Source organism: Balearica regulorum, chromosome 8 (assembly GCF_011004875.1).
Source record: "Balearica regulorum gibbericeps isolate bBalReg1 chromosome 8, bBalReg1.pri, whole genome shotgun sequence".
In the NCBI taxonomy this organism is placed as follows: domain Eukaryota; kingdom Metazoa; phylum Chordata; class Aves; order Gruiformes; family Gruidae; genus Balearica; species Balearica regulorum.
The window spans coordinates 30,663,591-30,678,296 of NC_046191.1; the positions used below are offsets into that span (position 1 = coordinate 30,663,591).

Here is a 14,706-nt window from a genome sequence, read left to right on the forward strand (position 1 = left end):
ACTACGGGGAAAAGTTTGGCTCCATCATCTTGGTAATTCCCCTCTCCATTGCACTAGGCTGCCTTATACCACCCCTTAGCCTTTTCTTTCCCAGATAAACAAGCCCTCAGCCTCTCCTCATACATATCAAAAGCTACTGCTGCACTACCAGTAGTGTAACACGAGTACCTCTGACCACTGATATACAAAGGAGTGTGCACATCTGCATCTGTGTGTGTGTGTAAATCACAGAAATATTTCAACACCTGCACATTTGATTTTCTCCTAATGCTCTTTAAATTACTTTGAGCATAATATGCATTTTAAATAAACTATATTGTGTCAAAATATTTCCAGGGCTTGCAGGCATACATGCACATACATTCTTTGGCACAATCAAAGCAAATACAGAGGTTCTTAATCCAATAGGATTAAGCAACATTTTACTTGCTGAATCTGTTCTGCTCCTTCACAGAACAGCTGCACAGAGCCACCGTACCCTGTGCATTGCTGTCAGGAGATTTACCAAACACACACGAGTGAAACCACATTTGTTAAGCATATTATAAGCTGGTTATAGGTTGGTAGAATTTGCTCAAAGTGAATGTTCTTTTGGTGTGGATTGAACCAGTAGATCCACAGCCTTACTTAGTAAGGGTCTAGTGACAGTGGTAGCCAGCTAGGGCCAACCCTCTCCCATCATCCCTGTTTTGCTAGGATCAGAGTCAAGTATAGCTAATTTTGAACACATTTGCAAGGCAAGCCTCCACACGCTGCGTTTGGGACAGGTGACAGATGTTGCCCACAGCTGCCTCCTGTAATACAGAAATCAGCAAATTGGAGAGAAACAAAGTCTCCTGTTCTTTCCTGTGCAGAAGACTGACAAAGCAAGAGTGTTTTATTGGCTCCAGGTGACTCAGCCAGGTTGAAATATGTGACTTGTTCATCTCAGACTCATAAGAATTAGGCCATCACAACAAAAGACAATTTTATTCGTAATCTTTTAGTCTGACAAAATCTCACATCTCTTTCACCTCTTCAGGAAGAAAATGAGGTTAATCTGCAACTGGACAGGTTGCTACATAATTTCATCTAGACTCCCTTTCCCACAAAAGGTTGGACCAGGTGATCTTTCGAGGTCCCTTCCAACCTGGGCTGCTCTATGATTCTGCAGTATTCAAAGGACAGGACTATCACCCTCTTTACATCAATGGATGCCAGGTTAATTATTGGAAAAGAAGTTCCTTCCAAGTTCTTTCCTTCCTTCCCTCTCTCCTTGTACTCATTCTCACTCTGCTTCTTTTCGATGAACGACCAAGCGAGTCCTGCTCAGCTGTCAAATCCACGGTTCCTCAGGCCCTCACCATGACACCTTCAGCAAATACAGCAAGATGGCCTCTCTCCTCTCTTCCACTGAGATTTGGATGGTGATACATATCCATACGTGATGCTGACTGTAGGATCTTTCCAGCACACGCAGATCATCCTCTCCCAAATACTTATGCAGGAAACAATCTGCTCACACACACCAGAGCTTGACACGTGCCTGGCCACAGGTAGCACAGAGAAATTGGGATGCCCTGTGGGATGGTGCTGCAGGGGACAAGGGAAGAGGGAATCTTTTTTCTGCATCTGAAGGGAGTGCTACATGTAAGGCTGCCCTTCAATTTCTGAGGTTTGCCAGCCAGCAGGCTTCTCAGGGGTGAAAACTGCTGTATTCTCCTGAAATAGGAAATAAAGTGGAAAAGGCCTGATATCTAGATACTGCAAACCCTCCCACCCCCCAATCTGCGTAGCGTGCTGGGGGAAAAGGTACTGTCAAAAGGGAAGAAGCATTTTTAGCTGTGTGTGCCACTCAAACTCTACCCGTGTTCCTGCACTTTTCTTGGTCCTTGTATTGAAAAAGTGCCTTTGAAAAAACCCTGTAATCAATAGATGCTCTTGGGCTTCTCTTGGGGCCACTGCTGGAATTCAAATAGAGAATGTATAGCACTTTCAAAGGCACTTTCATATATTCTGACCTCTCAGCATAAAAGGTAACAAACCCAACTACAGGGATTCAGATCTGGTGGACCCTGGCTTCATTCCAGTACCTCTCAGGCTACTCAAATTGCAAACACAAAATAACATGTTTTTCTCCCCTTAAGGGCAAGCAAGACAAAGCTGACCCAATTCAGCAGAGGTCCAAAAGTATTTATATTGAATCATTCCAAATCTCACTCAGAGAAGGACCGTGAATATTCATTTTTGTGTGCATGCACAATTTTAAATTGGCATTACTTTAACATTAATGAAACATGTTCTTGGTTTAATTGAACACAATCTATTCCCTAATGAAATAAATATGCTATCTGGGGTTGAATAAGGCTATCCAGAGTTGACTATGCAAAAAAAAGTGGTAAGAACATACTTAAGAATAAAAATTATTCAAACCAAGAGTGTACGTATTGGTCATTCTCAAAAGACCGGAAAACATTTGCAATATTTGCTCTCTGTACCTTGCTGGCAGTTCATGCAGGGCCAGTGCTTACAGATGGACAACCTGGGAGCAGCATGAAAAATTCACGCGTGCCAGAACTGAGCAGAGCTCTTTGATTTCCATTTGCCAAAGAAAATGCTTTTAAAAACTGAATGCAGATATAAAAAAAGATGTAGTGATGAAAAATAAGCTTCTATCTGCACCAATACCATCTAACTGAAAGTTTTACTTCCTTTTCCTTCTATAGAGAGAAATCCCTGCCAATGCTAACAACTGCAGCTTGGACCATTAAAAAGACAAAACCACCCTTACTTCTTTTCTTATTGTTTAGGTATTTCCCTTAAATACTTATTTCAATACAAAATACACTGTTGTTTGGTTCTTATACCTAAATGTAATGAGATGTCTGAGTTTTAAGAATCATGTAACATTTTTTAAAAACAGTGGGAATTTTACTGTTTAAACAAACACCCTCAGACAAAAAAGATGTAAACTTACAACCCAAACTGTCAGAAATTATGAGAATATATTCTTAATTTAAAAAGTACAAAATATTTGGTAGGATAAATAAGCTAGGATGCAATTTGAAATGATCAGTACTGTGTACACACAGTATTTTAAGAGGAGCCCAGTGAGAGAATAACTGTATAAGAATTGTGCCTTAATCCCTCAAGGGACAGATTTGATGGTCCACACCTAATGGGACAAAGCTCAGTACAAATTCCCCTCAGGACCACAGGTTTAGGTGAATAGGGATAGAAAAAAGAGAGACAGGGGAGAGAGTGAGAGCACACAAGCACACGCTCAGTCACGCGTGTAGAATAGGTTCAGAACAGGTTCATCATCTCAGCCAAAAGCATCAAACACTGGGGTAAGAAATCCCAATGATACAATATCTAAAAATAATTCAACCCCACTGAGAATTCTATTCATCTCATTGGGAAGTTAAGCAACTCATCTCTCTCACTCTGCCAAGAAGAAATCGCCACAGGAGAAGCAATAAATTCTGCAGGCTTTTGTAACTTCCCTCCATAGCCGCACAGAAACTCTGACCCCCAAGTATTTTAAACTGAGGGATGGCTGTTGTTCAGGGCAGCTTTGGCTTTAGGAAATGCTCACTTTGTGCCAAAGTTGCCAGCTAGCTGCCTGTCCTTAATCTCTGTAGAGCAGCACATGAACTGCCCAACAAATTCAGAGACAGCCCAAGTAGGAACTACTCAACTCTTTGACTATTGCTCCCTATAGACACACTGATTCTTCACTTTGGAGAGAACAGCTCATACATAATAAATAATGATTGTCTTTGTTGTTTTGAAAGTGAAAGGTTAATTCAGCCATGATCTATATATAACACAAATTATCCATCGATAAAATGCAATGGTATTAGTGGAAGTTTCAAAGCACAAAACCCAGGGTAAAATGGGTGATGATAAAGGTTCATCTTATGTACAGCGCTGTGGTTTGCAGCACTGTTACCTACATTAGGTATTTCTGAGGATAAACACATTGCCTTTTGGAGCCTTACAATGCATCTTGTACATCTATAATTCTCGATGAGGAGCACTAATGCATTATTAATAACAGCAGGTGGGTAACTTCATTTACAGAGCGATGAGACTTGTTCTCTCTGAGGGGAAGGATTGGATGGGTACAAAGATAACACTCAAGTGATTACGGACGACGGCAGAACTGCCTCCCAACTACTGCGTGTTGTTAGTACACAAAGCATTTTATTTCTTAAGTTGCTCACAAGCAGCTATTAAGAAAAAAAAAATTGTAGCCAAGTGAAAACGCTGTCCTGTGCCAGTAACATTGTAAAGCTACGGGAAGCAAAGAGGCAGGGGAATATAGCCAGGTCATAAAATGGAAAGATACAACTAGCAAGATATTCCAGGGATTAGGAGCTAACATGGTGAAGTTTACTATCCCCTGTAGAACAACAACAAAACACCAATGTAACTAGCAAAGAGGTGGAGAAGTTTGCTTATGAGCACAGTAACACTCATTATTAAAACATTGGCAATGACTACCTTTGAAAAGGCTCTCAGCCGCTCACACCGATGAAAAGCAGATGAAAAGAACTATACACACACCTCAGTGGTAACGTAAAGAACAGTGACTTACAACAGTCAAATTCCACCATCAACTCATCATGTCACTGAAGAGGTGGTTTGTGCACAGGCAGAGAACAATAAAAACCATGTTTGAATGTATAAACAAAGGATAAAGCACAAAAAAAGTAAAGTGGTATTATGTAAATCTGCCATAGCTTTCACACTAATGCACCACTCTCTTCTGATCTTCTCATTTCAACAAGAAAACTAGAACAAAACTGAACTCCAGAAGTATAAACTGATTAAAGGCAGACAAGAGGGGGATTTACAAATGATATGTTTTAAAGACTGACTATTTATTTTAGAAACAAAAGCAAGAAGGGATTATAGATGTATAAAACAAATAGAATGGAAATTAACTAAGCTCCTCATGTGCTCTGTTACATAAGAAAACCAAGGGGCAATTTAACATGAGAGGCAGCGCATTTAACTGATTGTCAGGAGACCTTTTGTAATGCTATCTATAAACCAGCCCATAGAATTCTCTACCACAAGTTATTATACAGACAATTTTTTTTTTTCAGCAAGATTAAAAAAGGATTATGTGTTTATATAAGGAAGAATAACATATGTAGCTGCATTAGTCAGGTTTAAAAATAACAAGAGTGAGCAATTATCATGCTTCAGGACACAAGCTGATCAACAGCAAGGATCAGGAAGATATTTTTCCCCTGATGGGACAGCACTGCAGATTTGGCCAGACAACAATTTCAACTTTCCAATGAAAAAATTGTCTATTGCCACAGAAGAGATGCAGAATAGGATGAACAAGTTTAAGAACAGTAATAAGAAAACCAAGGAAATGGAGAGGATACCACAACAGGAATACACTGATAATACATCTATTAATAAAATGTATCATAAGATTGCATGTACTCTGTGTGATATGCAGTCAAAAGTACTAAAGGAATCAAATTTCCAAGTCACTGGGAATCATACTTAAAAATTCATGAAGAAACAAGAGCTACCAGATAGCTGGGGAAAGCTACATCAGCTTTTCAGATTCCAGTTCAGGAAGGTGTCTAACATGGACGCAACTGAGAGTAGAGCCTGTGGAGCTGTCCACATCAGGCACTAGCGTAAGAAAAGAGCATCCTTAAAAGCCCGTATCCAGGAATTAAGGATTAAAGGTCAGGTGTCTCTCTAGAGAACAACAAAACAACGATGTTAGACTCAGGTGACTTGTTTCTTCTAATATTTATTGTTTATCAGAGTGTTTAATCAAACAACAGTTTGCCAACAAATGGGCCACAGCCGGTGAAGTACATGGAAAAGTGATGGCCTCGAGCCTACCTCACCATGATTCAAGCGGCTGCATTTTTGTCTTTCCCTCACGTCAGGAAGGAAAGAGGCAATCATGTTCGTGACCCTGGCTCTTTAGTCCCCTGGCACACAGCCAGTAAGCAGCCCAACACTGCAGAATACCTTTTGATAATACAACATACATACTAATTAGAAAAATTAATGGAAATGAACTTTGTCAAAGCTAGTAACACAAACCTGAGAACTGGCTGCAGGAATATCTAAAAAGAGTAATTACGACAAGTGATAAGGTATCAAGGTAGGAGAAAGGGTCCAATGGGATGTGGTGGGGATAGTGGCATGACTGCTTCTGTTTAACATCTTTGTTAATGATCTGGAAGAAAAGTTAAACAGCACATTAATTACACTGAGCTATATTAAATTAGGAGGTGAAGCGAGGGCCAGGGAGGACAGAGAAATAACACAAAGGGTTGCGAGCAATTAGAAACTGATAACACACATTCCTGTGAGCTCTAGTACCAGAACTTGGAGAATCAATTGAAGGGAATTAAAAAAAGAAGAGCAAGAAAAGTGATAAAAGGGCCAGAAGAACTGATTTGCAGAGGATGCATTAATTAAACTTTGCATAACTTTACAAGTCATGATTTGGAGGTGAAGAAAAGAATGAGTTGGTACACATTTAAAGACTATTAAACCAAGGACGGCTGGAATGTGACCAGTGTTTAAAGCTTTAGACATTCATAGAGCCACTATGTTAATTGCAGGCGAATTAGATAAAAGTCAAGTTTACACCAAACATGAGAAAAGTGTTCCCGCTGTTGAGGTCCAACAGACGGTATCACAGACTGGATATATCCATCATCTGACTCAACGCTAAAGTTTGATGTAATGAACAAATCCGCTTTGGCAGAGAGCTATTGTGACGGTTATAGAACCTATGAACAGTACTACCCCAGAGTAAAGATAGGGATGAGAACTTGGTGAGCATCCTGGAGATAGCCAATCACCCATTTATACCTTATGACACAAAACCCAGGGAATAATAGCCAGCATACCTGAGCCATCACATCACAGGCAAATGATAAAAAATTAAAACAGATTCAAACAAATGTGTTACGGCAAGAAAAGAGTGGAAAGTGGAAGGAAAAAATGTTAATCTTACAATAGGGAGGACAGATTTGAGCACAGACAGTTCTTCATGAGGGATGCCACGATGCCTCACACTAATGTAAATCAACAATTCCATCTCTGCATTGGCGCTGATGCAGAATTAAAAATATGTACTTGTATGCCGTCAGGTCACATGGCCAGAAGAGATCAGAGCTGTCCTAACCTGGCAGCATGACGGTAGCAGAGCAGTGCTCTGGAGAAGCAACAATCTTGCTGACTGCATAAAAGATGAGGCTGGGCAGCCGCGAGATCTCATCAAGCTTTGACCTTCACTTAGGCTGGCTGCATTGTCTTCGGTTCCATTTAGCAGTACTCTTAAAGAGCAAAGAGGCAGACAGTATATCTATAGATCCACTTATACCCTCGACTAGAAACAAATCAAGGAAGGCAATCTGTAAGTATCAATCTTCCCATCATATTCACACAGGTTTCCCACAAAAATAATTTTATTTACTTCAAAGATTGTGTTCTGGCTTTCCTATCTCATTTGCACTTATTTCTTTGCCTCTTTCTCATCTTTTTTTTTTTTTCCTAATAGTCAGCAGACATTGATGAATCATATATTATTTGTAATAACAACTCACTAACAACCCTACCCCAAAGCAGCAAAAATTGGAGAGCGCAATGTGAGTCTGAAGAGTGGTTTAGCAATTTCTCTCTACCCTGTCACTGCAGGAGGTTCAAAGATTTTGATAATCTCCTATTTACCCTGGTCACTCAATTCCAATGGCAGAGCTATGAGAGAATATGGTACATTTCCGCAGTGCTACCGGGGCTCAACAGTGCAACAGTAGGGAACGGGATGCACTAAGACTGAGACGCTCTGCCAGGACATAGTGTGTGTGGGAAGGGAAAAGCTGGTTTCTCGCCCACCTATGCGTCACGATGCCTACTTCTAGCCAGTTCCGTCTGCCTTCTTATTTGCTCAGTCAAATAATATTCATTATTAAAAAATATGACTTTTTCCTATATATGTGTATCTATAAACAGCACACATCTGTCTATATGTGAGAAGACACACTTACACATCTTTTCCTACCTTTTGTGCCCTTCGGTTCTCTCTCAATATTCCTCCCAGATACACTTGAAAATTGTCAAACAGCAATTAACACAACTGAACCTAGATGGAAACTCATGTTTTAACTGCAGATAACAATATTTGGGGAAATGGGGAAGAAAAAGAAAGGACAAGCACCAACAGCTCTTATCTCTGTATGTATGCCTTGTGCTGTGCAATGTCAGCATTAGCAGAATCCGCTTTATTCCCCTTGGTGGGAGATAACCAGAACAAACACATTCCACATGCTGGTCCATGTAATGGCTAGTCCTGAGAAGGAGTATGTTTGTAACTACTGAAATTCTACTTTTCACACAGTAGTAAATTTAAACATATGTCTTTTCTTCCAGTGCACATGCAGGAGGTAGGAAGGCAAATTTCCTGAACTTTACACGTCAGCCCCTTAAAATAAATCTTTCATTGACCACTGCCACTGAAGAGACTACTTAAAAAATGTCTCGTCAAGGAAATGTTCACTTAAAGGCCATTATGCTGTTACGAATCAAAATTCCAGATGCTAAACAAATGCCAATTAGCAGTATTAAAAAAACAGATGCCTTGTTCTGAGTGAGTACCACTGCCTGGTGTTTGAAAGGAAAAAAAACTGCTCAGAACATGCTGGAAGCCACTGTCCTATTGAGAAGACAGCTTTTAAATAGCTTTTTTGAGAGGCAAACTTAAAAAGCTGTAAAAGCAACTTATTATGAAAATCTCAGCATAATTTTCCATCAGGATGGAAGAAGGTTAAGCTGTCCCCTGCCTTAAGCTGCTTTCTGTTAGAAATCCAAGCAGTGAGTAGAAGAGGTATGGCACAGAGTCAGGTCCACACAGAGAATAACTGAGACAGCACTACACTGCAGCTGCCTATAGCCCTCCGACCTATACTGTAGATATCAATGTTTGGAAAAACAAAAACGCAAGTTCTCTTATTATTAATGTCCTTTATATGTACAATAAGTACCTGTCAAATAAAGATGACTTCACACACACAAATATAAAGCCACTATAGGCACCCCTTACATCCTTCACTTGAAGCTCTTCACAGACCACTGATCTGAGACTTGCACGAGGCGCCCAAGTCATCTTACCTACTTCTGAGAGCTGGGAAATTCTTAATATAAATCAAAGGAAGAAACTTGATTCTTCCCCATCTTATCATCCACCTATTAGATGTGTGCCAATCCACAAAGTTAACAGGATATTTTATTTCAGTAGTTTTGGCTTGAACGCATCTGTATTCTTAAGCAATCTGACTTCTAATTGCAGCTTGCTCTTTTAAACAGATCAGAAGTTGGCATGTTTTAAAACAAGGTGATCTCAGCCCCTACCTGTACCGCAACCTGCTAAGGAGTAACGGCATATAAATGGGTTATTCAGAGCAAAACCTACAAAGCCAGAAGCCTCGTCCCTATGAGAAAGACAGGAGGGTGCATTATGCTCCTGGGTATACAGGTGGCCAGGCAGACAAAGCAGCATAATACCAGCTACACATGGCACAAAAAGCTTCTAGTTTTTTTGCTGGTTTATGCCCAAGAAAGGCAGCCATTACTGGCTTTCTGTGCCTATTTGCCAGAGTCCTAAAAGCTCAATACACTGCCAGGGGAAATAAACATTCTGCAAGGTTCTGGTTTTGAAAGGGAGCAGGAGGCAAGAGAAACATTAAAACATTACTTAAAAGATAGGATCAACATTAAAAAAACCCTACAAAAATAAGGAACAAAGACAAAAAAGGGGGCATATAAAATAAACAATACAGATAGTAATCAAACACTTCTGATATGTAGCTTGCAGTTGTTAGACAAAGACTATGACAATGCATGTATACATCTAAAGGCTAGGGCAATTACTTATAGATGAAGACAAAGACTATGGAGAATTTCTCATAAATGAAGATGAGAATAGCTAGGAGTTTTAAAGCCTCTCAGTTCAGAAATCCTCCTGGAATTGTGTGGACCACGAGTTCAGCATAAAAAAATCAGAACTTGATATAACAGAATATTCTTGTGACAACTTCACATGCAACAAGACCCTTCTTTCCCCTGTACCACTCAGAAAACATCATTTAAGTGACAGAGAATAGTTCATAGAATCCCAGAATAGCCAAGGTGGGAAAACACCTCTGGAGATTGACTAGTCCAACCCCCCTGCTCAGAGCTGGAGCAAGATGCTTAGGACTGTGTGTCCAGTCTGCTTTTGACTAGATCTCTAAGGATGGAGACTCCACAACCTCTCCAGGCAACCTGTTCCAGTGTTTGATCATCCTCACAGTGAAAAAAGGTTTTTCTTATGTTTAAATGGAATTTCTTGTATTTCAATTTGTGCTCACTGCTTCTTGTCCAAAGAGCCTGGCTCTGTCATCTTTATTCCTTTCCATCAGGTATTTAGACACATTGCTAAGATTTCCCTCTGAGCTTTCTCTTCTCAAGGCTAAGCAATATATTCTGCATTAACTGCTACTTCAGATATTCTTTGAACTAGATGAAAATGTGATTCGTGGTCTTTCAATAGACATCAGAAGTTCAAATTTTGTTCTGACAGGAAAGCCTCTACAAAAGAAATTTTCTTCACAAGGAGGACAGTCAAACATCAGAACAGGTTGTCTAGCAAGGCTGTGCAGTCTGCATCCTTGGAGGTTTTCAACACCTGGCTGGAGAATGCCCTGAGCAACCTGATATGCATTGGTCCAGCTTTGAAGAGGGGGATAGATCAGAGACTTCTGGTGGTCCTTTCCAATCTATATTGTTCTATGACTCTGAAAAAGGACCAGCTACGGATACTCTGCATATTCACTGCTTCCTTGGTCCCTTTTTCAATTCCAGTAAATCATGAGTTTACAGGTTGCTTTAGACACCATATACTCTATCCTTCTGACCAGCCGTAATCCTTTTATAATTTAAATAGCTCTCATTAAATCCACGATTTTTTTTTTATTTTTAAAATGACACAATGTAGGATTTAAACACACAACTGGATCTAAAGTAAGCTAGCAAATGTGCTTAAAGGGAGGAATGCTATCTAAAGCAAAGCAAGAACATATACACTAAGGTATAGAAATGGTACTCATGTCCATAGAGAATATACAAAAAAATAATGTTCACTAGATAATTCTTCTCCTGTTTTTCCTCAGGTTTTAAAGTAGGCAGACTACTTGCCAAAAATAAAGACAGGGGTATGAAAATATTTGCAATATTGAAGTTAGATATTTCAAATCACGAACAAATATGGTTAAAAAATTATTGAGCAACTCATTTTAACTTGAAGCATTTGCCCTCAGTCAGGGCAACAGAAAGGCCTTTGTGCTCTTGGATACACTGACCAAAGACTAACACAAAAGAAAATCTGTACTCTAGCTGAAAAAGTGTCATGCAGACTCACAGCCAACAGAACTCATGACAAAAACTGAAGAGGTAAAGAGCAATTAATACACCTGCAGAAATTTCTTCAGCTTCCAAGTAAACTATAAAGTCATTTCAATTTTCTATGTACTTCATTGGCACGAGGGAAAAATAACATGCTATCACCAACCTAAAGGAACTTTTTTCCTAGTCAAAATTGAGTATGTAATGCAATCCCTGGCGGCGACTTCGAAAGTATTTATATAGGTCGCTGCCCACATTAACACTGATGTTTCACTATTTGCAACTTCAGGTCAAGCTGATGAAAACAAGGAAGTTACGGATGGACCTGACATGTCATTGATAATATATGACGGTTAATAGCAATGCCTCTTGGTCAAATAGAAATATTAACTAAATAGTCTTTTTTTTTCCCCAGAGGTTAGTTAGACACTATGATATTTTAATCTCCTCCTCCTATTCAATGAGAAAAATTCCTCCTTTGCAGGAAAGGCACACTTACTGGCACTTTGAAAGGAGAAGTATTCGAAGCATCCATGGAGTTGGTTTTCTCAGAGGTGCTGGTCCCGGAGATGCTCCGTCTGCGAGGAGATCTCTCTGCTGGGACCTCTAAGGAAGAGAAGAAAAAGAAGGTGAATGGGCACAGGGGGGTGGGGAATAGTCAGGTTTTATGCTCTTTAGGACAGATGCCTCAGCAAAGTTGCAAGTGCATTACTAAACTGCCAAATTACACTCACTGATTTTTCTATATCTTATTTAATTACTAAATTACAATGGCATTTCCAATGACAGATTCAAAGTTGTGAATCTGACTTGATTGTAGGAAATAGGCAATTAAAATAAAATATGCTGGTAAAGATCAATGCTGAAACATAGTTAATATTCTATTACTGTTTATGAGAGAGTATTCAGAGAACTTTTAAATTCTTTTTTTTTTTTACATAAGCAACGCAGTAATTAACAGATAACTACAATCAAGACACAGGGAAGCTCAATTTTAGTCACAGCTGAACACAATTTGACAAAGGTCAAAGTTCGGTCTTATATGATCACACTACTTGCTCAAGCCACGCAACCAACAGAACACTCATAACTGCCCGGGTAATATGACATATATATCTCTGCAGATAAAAAAAATAGGTCAACTTCGCATTCTGGCAATATGACCTTACTAAGATACGACTTTGGCATCTTAAATTCATGCAGGCTGATCTGACGAGCACAAATATTCACAAAAGATGCACTTACATCTTTTTCTAGTATAAATACTAGAATAATAGTAAAGTATACACAGTATTAAAAATGTCTATACAAACACACATATACTATACATATATGCATTGTTATATATAGCTCGATACACATACATATACATACAGATACCTTTATCACAACTGCTGCCCATCTCCAGCTCAATTGCCAGACTTAAAGGAATCCAGCTTCACAAAACATCCCCCAACACGGGGAGGGAAAAAATCACTTCCTAGCAGAAAGTCCATTGTTATCTTCTGAATCTTAAAGAAAAGGAGTAAGCCGTGACTCCAGACAGTGACATTTTGACTCCTGCCGTTTTCCTTTCAAAAGACAGATGCAGCTTAAACTTCCATTTCTGGACGCCTGGCCCTGGGGATCCGTGCTACTTCCACTTCAGAGAAAGCTGGGTCTCTCCGTTCCCCCTCCCTTCCCACAGCTTGCAGAGAGCAAGCAAGCAAGCAAGCGAAAAAGAAACACACAGGACTGCAGCTATTCAATCAATCGCTCCGACTGCACATCCTCATTAGTTACTTTCAGGCTATTAACAGACGCCCAACTGCCGGCTTCCCTCTGCTACAGAAAATTTCACTGTATATCCTGATTCACAGCAGCAAAAAAGGTTTACAGAGATAGACTGCCAGCTGGTGCCACGAGAGCAGTGTTTTCCTCAAAATAACCGAAGGAAAAATGAGAAAAGCCTTCTTCAGGGATAACATTACTTGTGATGTCTTTGCATACCGGATTTTGATTTCACCAGAGTTATAATATGTATCTCCCATGGATGCTTGAAGATCGACAAAATGGAGCATACTGAACGAGAGGCTAAGAAATCTGGACCACGCAGTGTTAGTGTCTAACACTGTAGATATTTATCTCTTAAAAAACCATACCACTAACGTTCAGCCTCTCAATCTGCATGTAACCTTCGATGGGGAAAGAACTTCTAAGAGGGAGAACAGCCTCCTGAACTGGGCAAACAAAGTAACACACAATGTAGCTGCTACTGGAAAATGGGCAGGGCACAGCCGCTGGCTGCCGACCCTGAGGACGATGCACAAGCCCTGCTCACACCGACCAAGTAAATCACAGTCTCTCAAAGCCCACAATAACTGTAACAGAGCAATACCACTTTCGGGGGGATTTCTCCTCCTGCTGATGAGCAGCATCGCGCACTTTCTCTTACAGCTAAGGAGGGATCGCCTGCTCCAGTGCTGGAGGGTAGGTCCCTGTCAGGGCACCTTTAGAGAACAAAGCGCTTGGAGCAGGGCCAGTGCTAGACCAAGGTTTTTGAGGAACGGCCAGTCACATCATCTCAGGAGCTCTTGCAGAGGTTGCTAGTTTTATCTGAAGATGGGCTTTTTTATACCACCAGCCGCCTCCTCCTGCCACTACAAAGGGAAACTTACTTCCTGCCGCACCTGTAAGTACTGCTCTCCCAAAGAGAGCTGTATTACATAGGATTTAAATGATCGCTTCTGCTTTTCTTGCTGTAAATGTAATGAAAGCAAATTGGAACTGGGGACTAAAGTGAGCACCTTTTATTTTACATCTAATAGTAATGCGTAACGTAATAGGTTTGGCTTGCTCCACTTCTCACGTGCAGGAAATCACATCAAAGCTGCTTCAGTAATTTAGCACAGTCTGTTAACTTTGCTGAGTCATAAATGAAAACAGGAGTCTGAATTCTCCCTTATTTTCAACAATAACTTCTACAGGAGGGGCAATTTAGGAAAAAGTTTAAGTTTAAACCAAATGGAGTTAAAAAGCTACAACAAGGAACGTGGCTGGCTCTCTGTGCCACCCCTCTTCCCCTCACATCCACCCAGCAGCAATTCAAGTTGTCTGCAAATGAAACACTGAGATTCCATCGGTAAAATGAGTTTCTTCCATTCTCAGACCATCATAGAAATGTACCAAATGGGGAAGGGAAGATGAAATATTCACAAGGTGCCTGCAATGAACTAAAAATAAAACTAATTTCCCTACCTTCTCCTTCCAAAAAACAAGAGCAAATAAACAACATGCTTAGTCCCC

General features: G+C 40.1%; 1 protein-coding gene across 12 annotated transcripts in view; it reads right to left on the bottom strand.

The window, feature by feature from the left end:
* The window catches only part of RASAL2 (RAS protein activator like 2), a 186,753-nt gene that overhangs the window by 43,222 nt on the left and 128,825 nt on the right, over nucleotides 1-14,706 (bottom strand). For all 12 annotated transcript variants that reach the window (XM_075760434.1, XM_075760433.1, XM_075760432.1 and 9 more), the window contains one exon: nucleotides 11,921-12,027. In XM_075760434.1, coding sequence (XP_075616549.1) covers nucleotides 11,921-12,027 — 107 coding nt within the window. The remainder of the gene's footprint in view (nucleotides 1-11,920; nucleotides 12,028-14,706) is intronic.